The sequence below is a fragment of the Zootermopsis nevadensis genome, unplaced genomic scaffold (genome assembly GCF_977971745.1).
Source record: "Zootermopsis nevadensis isolate Lab colony 2312 unplaced genomic scaffold, Znev_1.0 Znev_ptg000008l, whole genome shotgun sequence".
Lineage (NCBI taxonomy): Eukaryota > Metazoa > Arthropoda > Insecta > Blattodea > Termopsidae > Zootermopsis > Zootermopsis nevadensis.
This window is the reverse complement of record NW_028259140.1, coordinates 7,699,591-7,720,044: the sequence shown is the minus strand read 5'-3', so window position 1 is coordinate 7,720,044 and position 20,454 is coordinate 7,699,591. Positions and strand designations below refer to the sequence as shown.

Sequence of the window (20,454 nt, the reverse complement as noted above, 5' to 3'; positions counted from 1 at the left end):
TGTGTTTACGGACCGTAAATGTAGACCCAGAATGACATGCAGGTATTTAAGTCTAGTCATGCTTCTATTATAATTAAGTTTCTTTGGTAACGCTTGTGGTTGTAATATACGTAGGCCTATAGCTCCTCTGCCTAACTTCATAAGCTCTCCGTAATAAACAACATTATAACACTAGGCTACGTTGCAGCAAAGAAGACAGAATGATAATTATCCTGATCCCCTGCTTTGCCCCATTTCTGCTTTTCAGATAGAACTGAAGCTAAACTGAAAACAACTCTTCGATTACTTCTTAATCTTATGTAAAAGTGATTTTCTGTGTCAGCAAAATATTCCATTAGGTTTCCCCTAATACACTTTTATTCTTGTGCAATGGCTGAAAGAAGGAAAGTGGATTCCTGTGAACACTAAAACACAAAGAATAATGCGATTTACAAACTCTAGGCATAAAGATCTATTGATGCTTACACAGATCAGATAAAAAGTATGCAAATCCTCTTCAGTTCAGGTAGGAAAATGAAAGTGTTTATGGTGTCATCCTTAATTAGAACCAAATTACGAAACGTGATTTTAACAACACCTAGACGAAAAGATTAAGTTAACGCAATGCCTCAATCGCTGGAAACCTTCAACCTTTTATTACAGTCTGCAAGTTTCTAAAACTTTGAATACGTATGTGATTTAAAATCTAGAGGGGAAACAGCGAATATTTCCAAAGCGTTTCTATTGTCTAACGTAGCCATTAAAATAAAAGCATGAACATAAGAATCCACAACTATTTTGTTGGGAGTTAAAAAAGACTAAAGTTTGATATGTTATATGGTTTCCCTGACAACTGACGTGTAGTCTTGGACAGAGGCCAGTTAGAAACCTTACGAGGTACAATCTTGTCAGCAACGAAGGAAGCTCTCCGAGAAACAGGTGTAAATTAGAATAAGGGCGCACTTTCAGCAAGTATGTTATCAGGATAGGACTGTCACGACACATACGTGGTACAGTGCAGTGACATGGAATCTGTGACTATTACAAACAACTATGCATTTTACTTCAGACTGCTCTCAGCGTTAACTTAAATAATTGGGTGACAAACGTGAACAGTCAATTAAATGTCCTAACTTATTTCAGAGTTCTGAAGCAGAATTACTATGAAACGTCGTAAGGAAATTGTTATATTTACGAATACCGATGTACATAAAAGTGAAATTTTAAAGTGTATTTTATGTTTTTATAAGTAATGATGATTTAAAATCTCGTCCCAGCGTTCTGAAGCATAATCACTACGAGTTCTTAGGAAAGTGTTTGTATGTATAAATATTACCTTAATAAACGTGAAATTTGAATGTATATTCTATACTTAACAGTGAACTAATTTTCCAGCTTGAGTTCTAAAGCAATCATTATCAACAGCTTTCACAACCGTTTGTTATATTTATGAATATTGGTTTCTATAAAAGTTAAATTTTAATGTGTACTGTCCAAAAGTGGAGCAAATATTCCACATTTCAGGGTCCTGCAGTAAAATCACTGGGAATAGTTGTCACAAGCTTGTGTCATATTTATTAATATTCATTTTTATAAACGCGAAATTTTAATGCGTATTGATTATTATTATACGTAACAATGAACTAAATTATCCAACTTATTTTAGCGTTCTGTACCAGAATCATTAATAACAATATCAGAAACGTGTATTATATTTCAAACGTCAGAGTCCCTACATACGTATTTATATTTCTCTCTACTTGTAACGTTATTATGAACTTTCCTAAATATTAAATCGGCAATGTGTTCGATTATAAAAGCAATTAAAGGGGATATTCTGTGGTAATATTGGGACTATGTAAATATAACTCACAGTCCATTTTCTGAATCAGAATTAACCTAATTCTTATTAAAGATCTTGTCATAATGTATTTACTTATATTTGCATCTGTTACCATGGTAACCATGAGCTGTAATGCGGCTTTAAGCAGACAATATAAAAACATGGTAATGGTAAATACAGCTTCAAAAGTCATAAATCTCCCTGAAGACATCATTGCATCTGCACACGAAGCAGATTTCCATTATACTCATATATCATCTGAAAATCTCGATATGAATCACGAAGTCGATAAAATGACAATGACAGACGTCAATGTTGTGTCGTCAAATCTTGGCGAGGAATGTGATATGTGTGTGTCAGAGAGTGCTACGACGGGGAAATTTAAAACGCAAGACAAAACCAGTGTTTCTACTTCATCATTTGTCTACGTATCTGATATGGTAGAACGGGACGACAAAATTGATTTAAGTGTGAAAGACGGCGAGAAAACGAATATAGCCGAAACACTTTCGGGAAACAATAGTACGAAAAATACTTCGCCAAAAACAACTGTAAATTTTGAAAAATCAGCTACACCAATTCAATCTCAAGAACTTTTTACAACACAGGAAAGAATTAAGAATCTTTCGACAAAATTATCTATCGAAGGTACGGAGAAATCGGTAATTTCTACAGAATCTAACGTCCAGAATGCTGATATTAATACCAGTCTTCGTTACAAATTTGTAGATCCATCGGAACAATATTTAAACAGACCTCAAAACCCTCTTTTCTTCAAAACTGAAAACAATGCTAATGAAACAGAATACTACCATCAGGATAATGAACACGGTCTGAGTCACGCACTTAAGAAAAAACCCGCTGAATCCTATAAGGAAACTGCGGTTCAGAACTGTGATCCTGGGCCTGATTTAACTACCTATCATTCTGAGACTGTGAAACTGAGAGGTTCAATAATTAGACCAGCAATGCTTCAACAAACATCCAGGACATACGAGCCCATATTGGAGTTCCTAGACGTGCCAGAAGGGGGGAAGTTCCATATCAAGGAGTTAGATCTATCCGAGGGCGTCTTCGTCTTCGGTTACATCAGCAGTTTTCTCTCCTGGATACAACCCTACGAGTTCCCAGTCGGTAAGTAGAGAGTGAAATATTAAGTAATACCTCTCACAAACCGTTCATAATTTTGATGGCCTCGTGTTTAACTTTAAACGTGAAAAGATAGAAAAATGTTGAAAGGAAATACGTAGAAGAAATTCGTCTACAGGTGTACTTTTAAGACCCTGTTACAGTATCTGCACTGAGGTTCTGACAAAAATCACAAAACATCTTATACAAAGAAAATTTAATTTATATATATTTGTCTGTTTAACGCGTATTCTAAGCAGATTAATTACTGGAAACACTGGTTCGAATCCCATTCAGTGCATGGATATTATTCAGTACGCTGACTGTAAAGGCCTTCCAGTGCTCTGATCCAATAATTATTCAAAATAAGGATTTAAAAAATCCCTGTAGTAGAGATCAAGAGACGCCGTGATCTGTAGCAAGCGACATGAATAAATGGAGCATGTAGTTTCGATATATTTCGATGCGTCGCTACAGGCTGGCGCGTTTTGATCAAGCACACATTATCTTTCGCCTTAAACGATGTATTTCCTACCTAATATTAAGGATTTTGAAGAAGTTACACGTTGGAAAGTAAACAAAAATTTATTCTTACAGAACTTTTGAGAGATGCCCTTTGGAATGGCGTATCGGTGGGCGAATTTATCATTCAGGTAAGATACAGCCTATTTTAACCTAAATAAAATAACTCTACTTTATAATACTGCATAACCTAATCGTCTGGTTAGCAAACCTTAAGGTACATTATCCTGTATACAATAACCCGCCACTAGATCCTATCGTGAACTACATTATTCTAGTCCACATTAAAACTCCCTTTTCTTTAAGATACACCTTCTTAACACTGACATTTCATTTACGCCTAGGTCTGTCAAGATGTCCCTTCCGATCAGTTGCCCTACTAAAATCTTGAAAGAATAGCTATTTCTCAATGCATGCTCATCTAATTCTCCTTGATATAAACACCCTGATAATATTTATTGACATTAAAAATTGCTACCGATGTTGTTTTATTTAGTGAATGTTCCTCGAGGACATTTACAGAAGTTAGTTTTCACTTTCCCAGTCTGAATTTAACGTAAAGGAAATCTCTGATGTTCGTTAGCGTCACCAATTAAAGAAAACTCAAACTTCCAATAAATGAACAAAAAGAGCACTAATAGATGCACGATAACAACTGCAAAGCGTCTTTCAGCCGATTAGACCATTCTACTCAAACCCACTACTGCACAGAATGCTAACACGATGCGTCGCTGTTGACTTCCTAGTCCCTGCAGGTGGAGGCTGCGTTCATCGTGTGCCTGACGGTAGGAGTTCTTCTGGCCCTCGGGGCGCCATGCATCCTGGGAACCCACGCCTGCTACCGTATGCTCAACTCCAGGCGAGACACCGGGAGAACAGAAGATTCTTCCGATGACACAGCGAATTGCCGAAGATGCTCTCTGATGCTTGCTATGCAGCTCACCTCCGTTCTTCTCGTGTGAGTATGCCTTCATGTCCCTCCACAAAAACATGGTGTAAATGGTTTTCAGAAGAACGTGCTGCACTTTCTTAGATTAAAATCCTTCACTCTATATACTGACGCTAGGAATAATCGCGATTAAAAGTTGCAAAAATGCGATTATTAGCTTCGATAATATTTTAATAACATAGTCATAAGACTTCTAAATATGTTTGGTTCGCAGTGACCAATTTGCGTCATTTTCACTGTTACATAGTATTTGCGACGTTCTTGCCCACAACCTGAGTAAGACCTCGTAAAGAACACGTAGCTCTGCTGAGACACAAAATGCGAAAGGCTGTTGAGTCCTTACAAGTCATTTCCTGAACTGTGTTGCCTACGCCAGTTTCTCTATTACAGACCGAAAACGCTTATTTAAAAACATGTGTTATTATAAAACATCTGATAGCGAACGATTTTCTTTAAATAAATAGGTCATGAACAAAATGTCTTTATTATGGTGCAAATTATATTGATTTCACTAAGAAAATATTGTTATTTTTTAAAAATACGCATCAAACGGCAGTTCCATGTGAGAAAACCAAGCAGCAAGTTGGTTGAAGCAGTAACCAGAATGGCATTTCGGAAGAATCTGGTTCGAATCTCTGTCGGGGTGCCGACTATAGTGCCTGGTATTTCAAGGTTTTCCTCACTATCTTCAACCGAGTGAAGAAAAAACATAGTGTTCGTAAATCACGCATGGGCTCTTAAATAGTCACAGCGATATTGCGTGTTCATTAATCTTATCTAAATGTAGTGAACTGCAACCATCAATGAATAATTTAATATGGGTTTCGTGACTTTCGATCTTCCTGTAGAATAGGTCAAGAACGCTTCCTTTTCAGCCCTTTCCTATTCACTATTCATAACCACCGTCTTCAACCCATCCAACCCAACACAACTTGGAAACTGTTTGGGAGCGTTCATCACTCAACTGGTTCATAATGCCGTAGTGTGGGCATCGTGTCAATGTTTGTGACGAACGAGCAGCTGACGCGTGCGGTGGACCTGACGCCAAACGTCGTGCACACGGCATTCAATGACGTCACAACGTTTCTGCACAACTCGCACCAGCAACTACGTTTCGTCATCACCAAGTCTCTGGACCATTCGGTTGCCGTCATTAACAATGATCTCGACAGTGAGTAGCAAACAGCTGACAGTCACATCGAATCGCATGAAATATTACTGTGGACCTTGTAGTTCTGCTTTCACGTAACTTTGTCATGTTCCACGCCATCTTGGTTACAGTTGCTGTTGCCTCTTATTTCTCACTCTTTTGTTTCAGCTGAGAGATAACAATATCACTTGTGCGTCATGACTGAAAAGACTAATAACGCAATAACTAGCCTGTTTCTTTCATAAATTAAAACAATGTCAGAACCATTCAAAGCTAGTCTTACTAATTTACTTATTACTATTTAAAATACTGAAAACAGACGCAAAGTACCTATAATTCACGTCAGATAACATAATGCCATCTTACGCCCCGTCTCGTGTTATCCCACATTACCCGACATAAATAAAGTTGTCTCCAAACTTAAGCACCACGAATTTCAGTCACATGAAGAACACTAAATGAATGTAAGTTCCAAGCTTCGGGTTTCGGCCGCTTTATCCCCGTAAAAAACAAAGCCCCCGATACCCACTAGATAGGAGGTGGTGTACAAAAATTTGTGCCCAGATAGGAATCAAACCGTAGTCGTCCAGCCATTAGCCAGTCACGTCACTGACTGGTATGTATATGTGTGGATTAGATTCATCTGGCCCAGGACAAGTGACTGTCTTTTGTGAAGAAGGTAATGAACCTTCGGGTTCATTAAAAGGCGGAGTACTTGAGTACCTGAGCTACTAACAGCTTCTCAGATTTTGTCCTATGATTTTCGTTCAAACGATGTAGTGCCAATTAGGCCCAGTATTCCCTTATATACGTATACACGTAATTTCTCCGATGCATTAACCTCAAAATTCAGTATGTAACAGAAAGAGGAGACCATTTTCAAAATAATACAAACCATTAATGTTAAACTATGTAAAAAAGGAGATTCCATGCAATAAACTCCAAACATGTACCCATACCAACAAAAGGCAATACAAATTAAAATGACCAATATGGGTTGCACTTTGCTTGTATCTCAGAAGGCAGTTAGTTCTCCATTTTATACGTCTCATTCCACCCTAGTCTTTTAAAAGCAGATTCAAATATAACTAAATAAATGTCCCTTCTAAAGTTTTAAAGTGACCAATGCTAGGTATATACAATTCCTAAATTACAAAGCATGAGCTTTGCTGAGTGCACGCATAACGACTGTCAGTTTTTTATGTTTCCCGTCCTTTGTTCATTTATTGCTGTACAAAATGTATAGAATCCGAGTTCTCTTCGTCGGTGGATATTTTACCCCATTTCGGTCATATTCGAATAAACTATTCTGGAAATTAATACAAATGTCCGTTAACGGCCTTTGTAGGTAAATGTAAGGTAGACCTATAAGGGAAGCCAACGATTACAAAGCTTGTTCAACAAGCGAATATCAAGTTACGTCGACAATAAATGCGCGTCAGCAACATTCATATAATAAACAATATGGAACACGAGTTTCAGTATTTAAAAAACTTATTTAAGATTACAGAATAAATTCAAAAAATACAATCATACAAAAATGACACTATTACGAAAATTTTCAGCACACATATTACAGCCTGCAAAAATTATAACATCATACCGTAAGCATACGAGTATGTTAAGAATGGGCCTTAATTAATTCCGAAACTATGAATATTTTATATAATTTGTAGGTATCCGATCCTTTCACATGAGATCGGACCATTAAATATACAAAACGGCACAACACAGAGAAAGATGACCGAATGCCTCAAACGGGATTTGAAACGTAGTAACGGTCTCCCGGCGGCCGAAGACAGTGGGCCTACATTCAATTGGACGAAGCGTCGACGTTGCCCTTACAAGCTTTTGGTAAATCTAAAATAAGCAATGCTGGAATCACAAATCGGATACATTTCACGGACTGCAAATTAAATTTTCTATTTGCAATGAACTATGTATGATCTTCTCTTCAGAAACCCTACGTTAAATGAACGTGTACTTCTCCTGTGATTCGTGACTTGATTAGAAGGTGGTGGATGGAAGAGAATTAGTCTTTTTAATTGCCATTTGAATCAAATTAACTGTGTAAATAGCATCGACGCGAATATGAAATTAAATTTTCGAAGATGAGAGCTAAACTGCAGAGATACATTGCTTACGAAAAATTAACGAACAGAATTCTGTAGCAATAAATGACTACATACCTATTATTTAAATACTGATTAACTGATTATTAAGTTAGTTAGGATATACGTACAGACCAAGAAAACAGAAAAATTTTGAATGCTGTGGGCACATTCCCACGGACTGACAAATTTATTCCACTAAATAAGACAATGATTCCGTAAATGTCTGTGGCGGTGGTTGATTCATTATAGGAACACTATGCTGGGCATTGTCCGAGTTATATTTGATATAGGATTACGACATTTAGGGATTGTCTCTCCCATCTTCAGGTGATTGGTTGTCATTATACCATAAAATTCTTGGTCAGATTTTATTTTGGTATCAATGGCGAAGTTGGAATCGAGCCAGGAAGATTTTAAATATGATGCCAGTAGGCTAATCACTAGACACCCCGGTAGTCCGATTTGGTCCGCAGGAATTTTGATCGCAGAAGTTAGCAGCGGGACCACACTCATGAAGAGATGAAAGTCTGGTTTTATCCGACTGGTTAGCTAAAACGATTCCGATTCAGTCTGTCAGTCAGTGACAGGAGCCACGCCAATAGAGAAGAGCCTGTCTTCTGCTGCAAGGAACGCGATTTATTACTCATGGAAATGCAAATGTATGGAAGCCCTCCAGCGGTATGCAATGTGCATTCACACGAAAACCGCTTTGTTTACCAGTTGGTAACGTAAAAAGTAAATGTTCATGTGAATTATGAGTCCAGGATGTTTATTTTTTAGTATTAAATAACCCTACTGCACAAAACAGGAACAAATCTAAATAGGAATAGTCCATATTTGTGTTATATTTCAAATAAACAAAACGACTCAATGGAATTTATCTCAATTCTAGTATTGAAAAAGCTTAACCCAACAAATACCGATCGTACTTGACTTGAATATTTCAATAAAAATACATTCTATTTCATAAATACATAAAATGTGCAGACTACACAATTTGGGTGTCTGTAAACGACGTTAACACGTATAAATCATGTTTATAATAAAATTAGGAGAAGAATAAATTCTAGAAATGCGTTTTATTATTCGGTTCAAAAACTGTTGTCTTCGTGAGTGTGAAACGCAGAATCTTGAGGAAAAGACAAATTAAAACGGCCGAAACGAAAATATCTCGAAGACTTATTAACGAGTTCACACGAGCCCGGCACTGGAGTCTCTCCTAAATCACTTTAATCTAGTCCAAATCCACATACACTCTTATCTAAGATACATTTTAATATTATCCCGTTGCGTATGCCGGTGTCTCCCATTTGATCTCTGCCTTCAGGTTCCCAACCACAAAGTACTGTGTAAAATGTCGGTTAACGCTTAAGTTTGGAGATCACAGAACGGGAACCCCATGAAAGTTTTTGTAATTATGTATTTTGGTTTAGTTCCTGGCAATTAGCATATATTTAGATTACAGCTTTATTACTTAATTATGGCCATTCAGAAAATTGTGCCGTCTGTTGTCGCAGATGTGGAAGAACTTCTTGGTCGCCCTATACAGGAAGAATTGGCCATGGAGACTGGAACAGATGTAGCATTGGATGCACTCATAGATGTCAGCACAGGTTAGAGTGACAATATTTAGTTGTAGTCAGTTGACTAAATGATTTCGTATTGCATGGTTTTCCTCGGAAAGCTAATAGATAGGCGTACTCGATCGATCAACGAAGGCATTGCCTTTGCGAAACGCGGACAGTTTAATCCAATCACCACTTACAAGTCTTACTTCTGGGGCAATCATTTCAACGTAAGATTTGAGGTTTTCACAGCGGTGAGTATGAAGATTTCTGTCAGAAATCTTCAATCATTTCAAGGTTGTCCTCCCATTTACGCGTAGATCACCAACTGAAATCCGACCACTGTTTCAATTCCTTGTGCTGGTATACGGGTAAAATCGAGCGTATGTTCCTATTTTAGCCCCAGTGTTTATTGAAACATTTACTGTGTTCCTGCAGCGAAGTGTTTCATCGTGCAACTGAGATAGAGCTGTGCGTAACTTTTTTGCAGAAGCGATAGTCATGTCTGAGAGGGTGAAAGCGCTGCTGACGTCATGCGCCGAAACGCTAGAGCTCGTTGCCGAGACTCGGGAGCGTCTGGCTGACCTGAACCTGCAGGTGGATGTCTTCCGCCTTCAGTGCCCCTCAAGATACCGACCCCTGTGCGACACCGTGGATACAGGGGGACTCGACGTGAGGCTCCGCCTAGATGCCGTGCGTTACAAAGCCAAATGCTAGCCTTTGGGTTGTGACAATCGTCAAAACACTGTGGGACAGCAATGTAAAAAGAAGTTTAAGCAGACTGTTATAATACGATGGAAGAGAATACATGTTCTTATTTAAACTAGCGTTCCTTTAACGGAGGGATTCTTCTCGTCGAGTAACATAATTTTGACAACGCTAATTCACGACAGACTCTTGACGCAAATTCAATTTGTAAATTAGGTTTGAGAGTTCCTAGTAACAAGGAAAGTACGGTACGTGTTATTTTATAACTAAATAAGAAACGTCAAACTCTTGTTTTCAAGAGGAGTTTATGTGACCTGCATTCGAAAAAAAAATCCTCAAAGACAAATTAGTAGCCTTAACAGTACAGTAGGTTTAAACCCCAGGAATCACAGAGAAGTTCCAATTGTCGGCTAGAAAAGATTCATTTCTCGTCTCCTGAGTTAAGTGATACCCCAATCATAAATTCCGCTTCTTGGCCGTACGTATCGCCAGTACATACCCTGCAATGCCTTTGTCAGTATCATCATCTTTTGGCCTGTTCCGATTCAAAATAAAAATTGTTTCTTTTACGTTACTGCGAGGACTGGGAAGTTATGGATTATAAACATTAGATCTAACGAGAAAAACAATATAAAACTTTTGTAGGCCTCTCTGAGATGTTGATTGTGGTCTCTTGGATTGTAACATCATTGGGGCTGGAATTCAATTATAAAGTTGGAAGCGACATTTGATAGTCTATTCATAGCAATTTCTAATAATCCAAGGCCTTCAAGTAACAAACAAGAGTTAACCTTCGTTGTTTTAGCTGGTCAGTGATGACAGACTGGCGAAGATCAAGGGTCTCGGGAACGGCAATTTGTCCCTGGAAACGCAGCAAGCCCGTGGACAATTCCATTTCATTCCTCAACGAGTAGAGAAAGAGACTAGGAACGCGCGGAACGGTACGTCAACCCATAACCCCAAAGATTACAGTTCTCGGTAATTAAAATATAATTAAGATCAATGGGAGCATACGACAGTGGAAACGTGCAATGATGATGTCTAAATAGAACAGAAAACATTTGCGGGTAGGAATAAATTAAGATCGTGATAAAGTATGGATGAAAGTAGCAATTACAATACACAGTACATCACAGTAAACAGCATGGGAAATTACTTAACTGGATCGCCACTTTTTATCTCTGATGAACTGGACCGGTAAGTGAAATGATTTTCCTATCTCGTCTTGTCCATCGTGTGAGAGTATGTTTGATATAATACCTTCGTGGTATTTCTATTACAGGCGTTAAACGACAACTAACAAGGCAGAAGGAAGTTCTGTACGACTCTATCTGGTCCTTGGACGTCATAACGCGAGACATCGCTTATAAATCAGAAGATGCGCGAAATAAGGTGCTGCAGATAGCCAAAGAAATATCCACAATCGATCAGTGGCGCTGGTTTATAGGATTCGGTAATGTCAATAAAGTTAGTTGCTTTAAAACTTTCAAAACATGAATCAAAACTGCATTTCCTCTACTGTTGGCCCCAAAATAACAGTTCTGTCCCGATCTATGAATGAATTTAAAGTACGTAATTATAAATAGTTATAAATAGCCTACGTTGTCTTTTGTAAAGTTTCATTGTGTCTCACACTCGTAATTCGCGAGCGTCAGGGTAAAGTGATTTAAGTCATGACAGTTATCCAGAAAAGACAAAATAGAAAAATTTCGGAAGTCTTCGAAAGTCAAGTTCATTATTAAAAAAATTGTTAAACTTTGGGAACACAATTTATACATGCGCTTAAGGCTTAAGTGCTAGTTTTGCTGTGTAAAAGGTAATTTAAACATTGAACAAAACTCACATTACGTTTTGAAACATTTTATAATACATGTCACTTTACCCTGGCAATGACGAATTATCAACAGTACTTGGAATGATGGCGTTCAGTACTGACGATAGCACAGTCTGACTGATGCCCAACTGCTCCGTGACAACCCGCCAGCTTATCTGATTCTTGGCGTAGATAAATGACTACCCCGATCGTTTCCAGGTTCCGCGATGTCGGTTACACTCGTCTGGTTGCTGCTCGTCTATGGTATCAGCTGTGGTTGTTGCGGATCACAGAAACGAGCGACCCACATTTTGTTAGCGTAAGTGTACAGACTAAACTAACACTGATAATTCTATTAAATATACAGTATGAAATCTGATGTTCTGACGGCGGTGAAGATGTTGATGTACGTCTTCTGGGTCATAACGTCATGTGGGCTTGTAGGCAGATAACGTTCGGATCAACATGCTGTCTCCATCTTCAGGGCTTCCCAACGTTTAGGAGAAACATGCTGCCTCCACCTTCAGAAATCCATGGATATGGAGGCAGTGTGTGTCTGCGAAACTTTGATAACTATACACAAGTCCAGAAGACCACCGTCGACCACTAAATATAGGTCTACAAAATTTTGGTAGGGAACCAAAATATGAACTTGATCTGTGACTCCAAAATTTTATTCTGGACTAAGCTTCAATCCTCCATTTTCTTGGCACACATATGTCCGTACTCAAACCAAATTTTCTTTACCGAAAATAACGAAGTCTGATACAATTAACATTTTCTTACTTCTTAATCGTTTTACCTTCATATCTCCCACTTAAAATTTTAAAGTTCAAAATATATGAAATTATAATTTTACCTCTTATAAAACACGGCAGATTGAGGGTGTGAGGATAGAATACGAAGGAGAATATTCGAAATTCCGTCGAAACAGGGATAATAAATGCAAACAAGAGTAGAAAAACCTGACGGGAAAGTTTCAGAAGTTAGAAAACCTAACCTAGGCGTCCATGGGAGGATACTATTAAAACGAGTGTCAGGAATTTGGGTGTGAGAGTGTGAACTAAATTAATCTGGTTGACAACAGTAAAATATGGCGGGCTCTTACGGACACGGCAATGGATTGCAGGTGCCATAAAATGCGGGTAATTTCTTGACAAACTTGAAGATTCTTACCCTCTCAATAAGTAACTACTCTACTGAGTTCTGTAGTCAGACATGCTTACATATTTATACTATTTTTTTATCCCGTTAAATACAAAATTGTCTCACTTACCGAGATAATCAAAGTCAGTTTCAAGCACAGCGTTATTACCAACTCGTCAAATTCGCGGCACAACATTACATCATAGTGAACGACAGTCAACTGATTCAATATACAATCGTACCATTAAACTCAAAGTTTACCAACGCAACAGATCGTAAGCTACTTGACACGAGGAAGATCGAGTGGGTAGAAGGGTGGGTTGATAGTGGTACACCTGTTCCATTCTGTCCAACTGCTCTAGACAACCACTTGAAACCTTCACGTCCTTCACAAACAATTTCCCTTGTGAAACCAGCAGAAGCTGTAATGCAGTGCAATTGAAACGAGCTAAAACGCTAGAACAAACACACCGAGCGACGTAACTCATAACAATGCTTCAAAATACAATGAGACACGTTCAGAAGCTGTCACAAAGCCCTTCTCGCTTCGAACCCCTCCCCTCCGCCGAACAGGTTATCTCAGACAACCCACCTAACGTGTTCTCGGTCGGGAGTTGATCAGGGTCAAACCTCAGCCTTGGTACAGACGACCCAGTTTCACACACTCCTTCGAAGTAAGGTCTGGGATAGTGCCTTAACACAGGCCACGGTCATTTCCTCTGCAGTTTTTTCCGTTTCACCAAATATTATAATCGCTGTTGTCACATCCGATGTTAAACGACTTATGCAGTTCACACACCACTCTCAAATTTGCTATGGGCTTCCTTCTGATAAAGATACGGTTGTTGATCTTTTAGCCCATTTTCGGTAATTTAAACAATTTTAAAGTTTTTTTTTGTATTGTCTATTTTGGTTTATTTGAATCGCAACGTTGTGATTCTTACTCATTCACTCCAAACATCCTTAACTAATATCAAATAAGAAAGTGACAATTACGGGTTGGACGACCGCCGTTAAATTCTCGGTAGAAACACGAATTATTCCTCTAACCATGTCATTCAGATACTATAAATGTAAAGAGAATCCATAACTGAAGCCCTGGACAGGATGTCTCTGAACTACATCTTCATACATGTTCAATTTAAAATGTAACAACATATGACCTACTTCCTTTAGTTTTATGCATAAAATGACTGCTAAAGTCATATCTGTCCATTTTATAACCAAAACAAAAAATGGGCTTTGATTAAATTTGGCACTGTCACCTTCTGAACTGCTATGCAACCACCTTCAAAACTACACAGCATTATGAACCACAAGACCACAACCCTCATTCTTACCACTGTGCAAATGTCAAATCTCAGTTGGTACTGATGAGTTCAGCAGTATCAGTGGAAGGATTAATTTCATTCTGGTAAATATCTGTCCACTATAATCACTTCAAACAAAACTTCGTCACAAAGCCTATCTAAAACTAAATCACACAAAGTTATATGAGATGTAAAATTTAAAGAAGCTTTGGTTTCCATTGGACAAGAGTCTGGGCAGTCTCCAGAGCCAGTGTTGTCACAGTGGCAGACAGAAGGACCTCCGCTTCTGCCAGGAATCGAACCACAACCTATATCCATTCATTACTGACCGAGCTATTTAACTCAATCTATATAACCTATCCAGTTCATAAACCATAGTAAACTAAAACACATTCTTCTGTTGTGGCCATATTTCAGATCTGTGGTACTGATGTGCATATTCTCTGTGGCACTGTGGGGGGTCGCACTGGGGGCCCTATTTGTAGGAGGTCATGGCGAAGTGTTTGTGTGTCGTCCCCTGTATGACGAGCCAGAGTTTAGCACTCTGACTCACCTTGTGGACCAACCCAGTGTGCTGTTCCAGAAAGGTGGTGGGTTCTTCTCGAACCTCCTTTATGGCAACAGCACCATGGATGTTCCAATTCGAGATGTGCTACAGTGAGTTTTGCTGTTACTGAAAACTACTTGTAAGAAGTACATAAAGTAAGCACATAATGAAGACTCAAATTTCCTCTGTTCTGATTAAAGTTTGTTTGCCCTTACACTTACATAATGCGTATAATATATAATTAATTTTCACCTCAGTAGCCCTTCTTAAACTGGTTAATTCCCAAATCATGTTTTAGGCCATATAAAAATATTGCAGGATCTGCATGCAGCCCACAGGTTGCAGTTTGCCGACAGCTGTACTATCCAGTTACTTTCCTGGAGGAACTGGGAAATCCGATCATAAGAGCAGCTTAGCCAACCAATGTGTGAACCATATACCATCAAAATACAATTCTAATGTGTTACCATTTGAGCTAACTTGTTTGATGATATGGTGTCTGTTCCTAGAAAGTGCAAGAAGAATGGGTCCGCATACTCAACATTCAGACTGAAGCAGGTGTTTGACATGGATGCAGCAACCAACCACAAAAGATGGGATTTAATGCATGCAGAACTGGAACGCCTACATGTAAACCTAACAAACCTGCAGCTCCTCACTCCAGGTCTACAGTACCAGTTGCAGGCACTCTTGCATGCCACCACTGTTAATCTTACCAACCATCGCACCCAGGTCTGTCATACAAGTAAACACACACAGCAGAATTTTCTCAAACACACGATTACATTTCTGACTGAACCACACCTGCAGCCAAGAGCCAGGCCCTGTGGATAATTGGGGGTTAGAGGTAGTGATCCTCAAGGAACAAATGTATTCTATAATTTACACTAGCACCAAGGAGTAGAGCCTTTCGTGATAAGCCAAAAGCCATTCAGCTCATCAAGAAATTCCCCGCATTTAGAGGGACCCACATGTCTGTTATTGTAATCACAAGTGTGCCAGTAGAACTCATCCTGAGGCAGTCCACACTCACAAAATTTATTTTTGTATTAATACATATTAACCTCTCATCAAAGCCCTGATTTCCCAAACAGTTCCCTCCCTCCATGTTTTCTGACTAAACACTTGTATGTATTCTCATCTTTCTCTTGTATGCTACATGTGTTTCCCATCACATCCTCCTTCATGACCTGACTAATATTTGGTGCCAAGTACAAATTACAGAGCTCCTCATTATGCAGTTCCTTAGATGTATGTATGGTCCTTGAAATGCAGCAAGAGTGAGATGAGAATCAACCAGATCATTTTACAAAGAAACAGAGGTTATCTCTCAATAAAGTGGAACTAGCAATTTGTAACACAGCTGAATTTTTCTCCTGAATTAAGATTGGTACAGTAACCCAATGATTTGTAACTTCACAGTGCTTGGTATTTCTTGAGAGCCAGTTGTTACTCAGTTGATATGTAAATTTTCCACTTTTATAAAACTTTAATTTTAATATTGTGTCCACAATAGCCCATCATTGGCCACTTCAATCCAGCCCACAACTACATACACTATTTCCCTTACATCCATTTTAATATTTTCCTTCCCCTACACCTAGGCCTTCTAAGTGGTCTCTGCCTCTCAGGTTCTCTAATCAGTTATTTTCCCTTGCATTACACAAAATCAGAATCAAAAATCAAATATATAAAGTCATAAAAATCAATACATTTATGAAAAATGGCCACATTCCAAGTATATTAATGGCACATGCAGAGTCCTTACCTTGTATAACACACAAGGCCCTGTAGTAAGTGACTAAGTGTTGTTCCACTTTCCAAACGCAGATGTCAGGACAAGTGACTGGTAAGGACCTCTCATCTTTTGCGGATCAGATGACGAGTGTGGCCAATCAGATCACAGACATGTCCACACTGTCCAGACTGGACACACTTGCCTCTACAACACGTCAGCTGGTGATCAGCCACATTCAACCTCTGGAACGACATAAGGTACTAAAGTTACCATTATGTTACATTACATTACACAACTTACCAAAAGAAGCTATGCCCACTCAAACATTATACCTTTAAGGCATGGTGTTTAGGCACAGGAATAACTTTACCTATTTCACTGTAATATTTGTTGGCATGTTCTCAGTTTTTTCACAGAAATATTCTACTGCCTTTTCAATGTTTCCTCTTGGAATTCTGTACTATATTTATATCTCATGTAATGCAAGTATATTTAGGGTTCATAAATTTAAGAACATATTTATATGAAGAAAATACTGCTAACTTCACAGGTAGATCTGGTGTACCAGCTGACTGCTCTGGAAATGAAAATGGTACCTCTTCAAAGACAAGTGAACCAGTCATTATCCCACCTCAAGACAATACAGTATTTCATCAATAATCAAGGCAGCAACATTGCATATGAGGTTAGGGAAGTACATTTAATTTCTGGATATCTCTAGTACAGTGCCATCAGGCTTTACTTAGTACTTGGGTCATTTGGGTTCCTCTGTTAAACAAGAGTGGAATGGTATATTCCAATGGGTGGAAAGATGTGTATTTGACGTGTCCTTATTGCAAACCATAGTATGTTATGTCAGTACCAAGGAAAATCAAACAAAAACCATGACAAACATTATAAAAATCAGAGTTAGGTGTGATTTCATAGCCTAAATTCTATGTGCCTATGCACAATGTCTGGTTTTCACATTCACAGTCAATTTACTAACTTTTATGTGACTATCAACATCTTTACTTATTTCACAGAAATTTCAGGACTACAGAAGACGTCTAGTGAGCTATGTGGACCAATACAGGACACATGTATTGAACATGACACAATTGAATGTAGCCTCCTGTCAACCTGTCTGGAACTTATACCAAGCTGCAAGACTCTTCTTCTGCCGACACATAATGGATCCCTTGGTAATACGGCACACTTGCACTTTATTTTATCCGATTTATATTCTTTAATAAAATACAACTGCCTGTTACATGAGATTACAGGTTCTTATGGAAAGTATAATAATGACTGTCTCCTGCATTGTTACACTGTGTAGTATGGCAAAATATGACAACTTCTGACCACCTCTGAAACATTGGTCATTTCATACCAGACTACATTTCACAGAATCCCAGAAGACAGTAATGTGTCTAGTAGTTTATTTGTTTGGAAAAAAACTAACTCTCGAAAGAGGTATGAAATTAAGCTGAACTTTAATATTACATGTAAAAGAACAAATAGAGCACGAGCTGGATCTCCCACAGCATAAGACTGCAGAACAAGCAAAATATGTCATTACTTTACTATTCATATTTGGCAAGAATTTATAACACATTGTATTCTGTGAATCTCAATAACGAACTGTCTCCTCACACTGCAGATGTGCTTATCATTCTGAACTCTAATGACAGCTTGTGAAAGTACACTACTGGGATTATTACGAACTTCATTGTATGTGCATTATAACTGAATAAATTATTTTATAAACAACATAAGTCTGAAATCACAAATTTTTCAGGAGACAAAAAGTAAACTATATTTGAGTGATTTGTTGTTGTGATCTGAACTTCTTTCTAATTATATTAACATAAAGTATCTACATCCAAAAATGTAGAGTGTGCATGATTTCTGCATACAACATACTTCAGCCGATAACTGAATATTTAGAAAAATGTAGCCCACTATTTCTGCAATCATCACTTTGAGTGACTTAAGTTATTCTTGCATTGTCAGTTTCTGCACACTAGAAGACATGTTTTATTACTTCACAAAAAAGTAATGACAAGTCAATCATATTTCACAGAATGGGTTCTGGTTTGCAACGGTTTGGTGTTTACTACTCTTCCTAACTGCCACTTCACCCTGCCTTAAGCTAATTGACCACTACAGACACCTCAGACAAAACAACATTTCCGAGTACGTATATAATATATATAGCATGAAACAGTCTCATAACCTCAGCGCTATGCCAAAATTTACCATCTGAGCATCTCCAAGCACCAAAATTTTGTTTCTTACTTCAGATGTTTAAAAAACATCAGTTACGTACTTGTTACGTCATATACCTTTCAATGTAAAGGAAAAATAATTGTGTCAATATATGCTGTGAAGCAGTATTGAAGTTATGAGGCTATATTCTGGAATTGATTTAGTCAATATTTTGTTCCATAGAATAATTTAGGCCTACTTATATTTATTACAGAAGCCCATCAGAAACTCTAATGATTTCTGAACAAGGAACATCTTGGACAACTCCTGGGTAAGAATGACCAGTAATAACAAAATGTTACTTACAGTATCTATTATGCATCATTTACATAAAAATAAATGTTCATTGCATTTCTCAAAAACAATTAACTTTACAAAGAAATGAAAGCAACAGGAACTATTTCATATATTTAACACTGCTATAAGGTCCTAACTGCCCAACTACAGCTTGTTTCTTTACCGTTTAACCCAATAAACAGCAATGTGAATTCTTGTAAGGACATAAAAAGTTCTCTCTCAGACAACTCAAAGAGACAACTGACACAAATGGAGTCCCACATTTGAAACTGTCTATTTCTACTGAAAAATTGGCAACTACTACTATCGTTAAGTGTTTCACAATGGAATAAAATTCTTTTAGCCAGCACCAAAAGAGTATCTCTTATCTCAACAAAATCTTCTCAGCTATTATAAATATATGTAAGCAATAGTGGTTATGCTTTCTTGTGTAATTATTTTTGTGATAATACTGTAGTTGACTGTAAATTACTGTCATAACTATATAATTTATATTTGTATTAGAAACAAGTACTGTATTTGTGATATGACATGTTCTACATGGCTTTGGTCTATAAAGGATATATTGAATGTATATAAATTCTATTCTTCAAAATACTGTCCTAGCATTCAGTCACAGGGCCATTTTAAAACCATAAATTGTGTCAGTTGGGATTCAATCCAAGCTTAAGTTCTTTTATAATTCAATCAGATAAGGCCATGAATTATATTAAGATGATTATTTAAGACAGTTATTTCAATACATAAAACATTAGCATTATCCTTTTCAAGCTTGCAAGTTTTCAAAAATGAGGTTAAAGCATGTCACTAATGAGGAGGAGGATAATATGCCCACTCAATATAAAGGTTTAAGAATTCCTCAAACCAACAGATGTCATGATTTCAAGGTCTTCCTGTAGTAATGAACTGTTTTAGAAACAAATTGACAATGTTTAATGGGGAATGATAATGAATTGTGAATTTATTATATTCTCACACTTTGGCATCAGTACTATTCTTTTCTCCTCATGATATGCATTATATTGTCTGAGAAAGTAGAAATTACTGACTAACTAACTGAAGATTAACTTAATTTTGTATTTTTCAGGGATCCTGAACCAGATGGCTGGTAGGGTTTTTAATTGTACTGTAAGTGAATTATATAACATTTATATATGAATTGGAAATAAAAGAATATCATTTATAAATCTGAATATTACTTTGTTAAGACGATTACCAACACAGCACTATATGTGTGTCTCACAAAAAGGAGTTAAATTTAATTGTCTTACCAACAAAGGATTCATTACTAATGAAAACTGTAGCTGCTCTGATGTTTGTCATACTGGTAAGCCCTTTACTGTGTTCTTTCAACTCTTGCCATATAGCAATTTCTGGTTCCTATAAAGCCAAAAC

The 20,454-nt window shown here is 37.6% G+C and overlaps 2 protein-coding genes across 6 annotated transcripts in view; one reads left to right on the top strand and one right to left on the bottom strand.

Moving 5' to 3' along the window:
* The window catches only part of LOC110835577 (trace amine-associated receptor 8c), a 121,932-nt gene extending 105,250 nt beyond the window's left edge, over window positions 1-16,682 (bottom strand). For 2 of the 3 annotated variants that reach the window (XM_087344964.1, XM_022075919.2), the window contains exon 1: window positions 16,543-16,682. The gene's annotated coding sequence lies outside the window, so the exon portion shown is untranslated. Of the gene's footprint in view, window positions 1-13,047; window positions 13,506-16,542 lie in introns of those variants that run through there. The other variant, XM_022075920.2, reaches the window with a different exon arrangement.
* prom (prominin) lies at window positions 866-20,246 on the top strand. 3 transcript variants are annotated; one of them, XM_087344957.1, is made up of 17 exons: window positions 866-2,956; window positions 3,548-3,603; window positions 4,219-4,430; window positions 5,405-5,592; window positions 9,203-9,298; window positions 9,741-9,943; window positions 10,764-10,899; window positions 11,241-11,411; window positions 11,991-12,090; window positions 14,645-14,884; window positions 15,284-15,506; window positions 16,605-16,769; window positions 17,063-17,197; window positions 17,538-17,696; window positions 18,578-18,690; window positions 18,977-19,033; window positions 20,147-20,246. In XM_087344957.1, the coding sequence occupies exons 1-17, from the start codon at window positions 1,906-1,908 to the stop codon at window positions 20,169-20,171; spliced, it is 3,330 nt and encodes a 1,109-aa protein (XP_087201083.1). In that variant the 5' UTR covers window positions 866-1,905; the 3' UTR covers window positions 20,172-20,246. The 3 variants fall into 3 exon arrangements, with proteins under 3 accessions (XP_087201083.1, XP_087201084.1, XP_087201085.1); XM_087344958.1 differs by lacking the exon at window positions 14,645-14,884; XM_087344959.1 differs by lacking the exons at window positions 866-2,956; window positions 3,548-3,603 and having other exon boundaries at window positions 4,348-4,430; window positions 4,978-5,592.
* The last annotated feature ends 208 nt before the right edge of the window (window positions 20,247-20,454 follow it).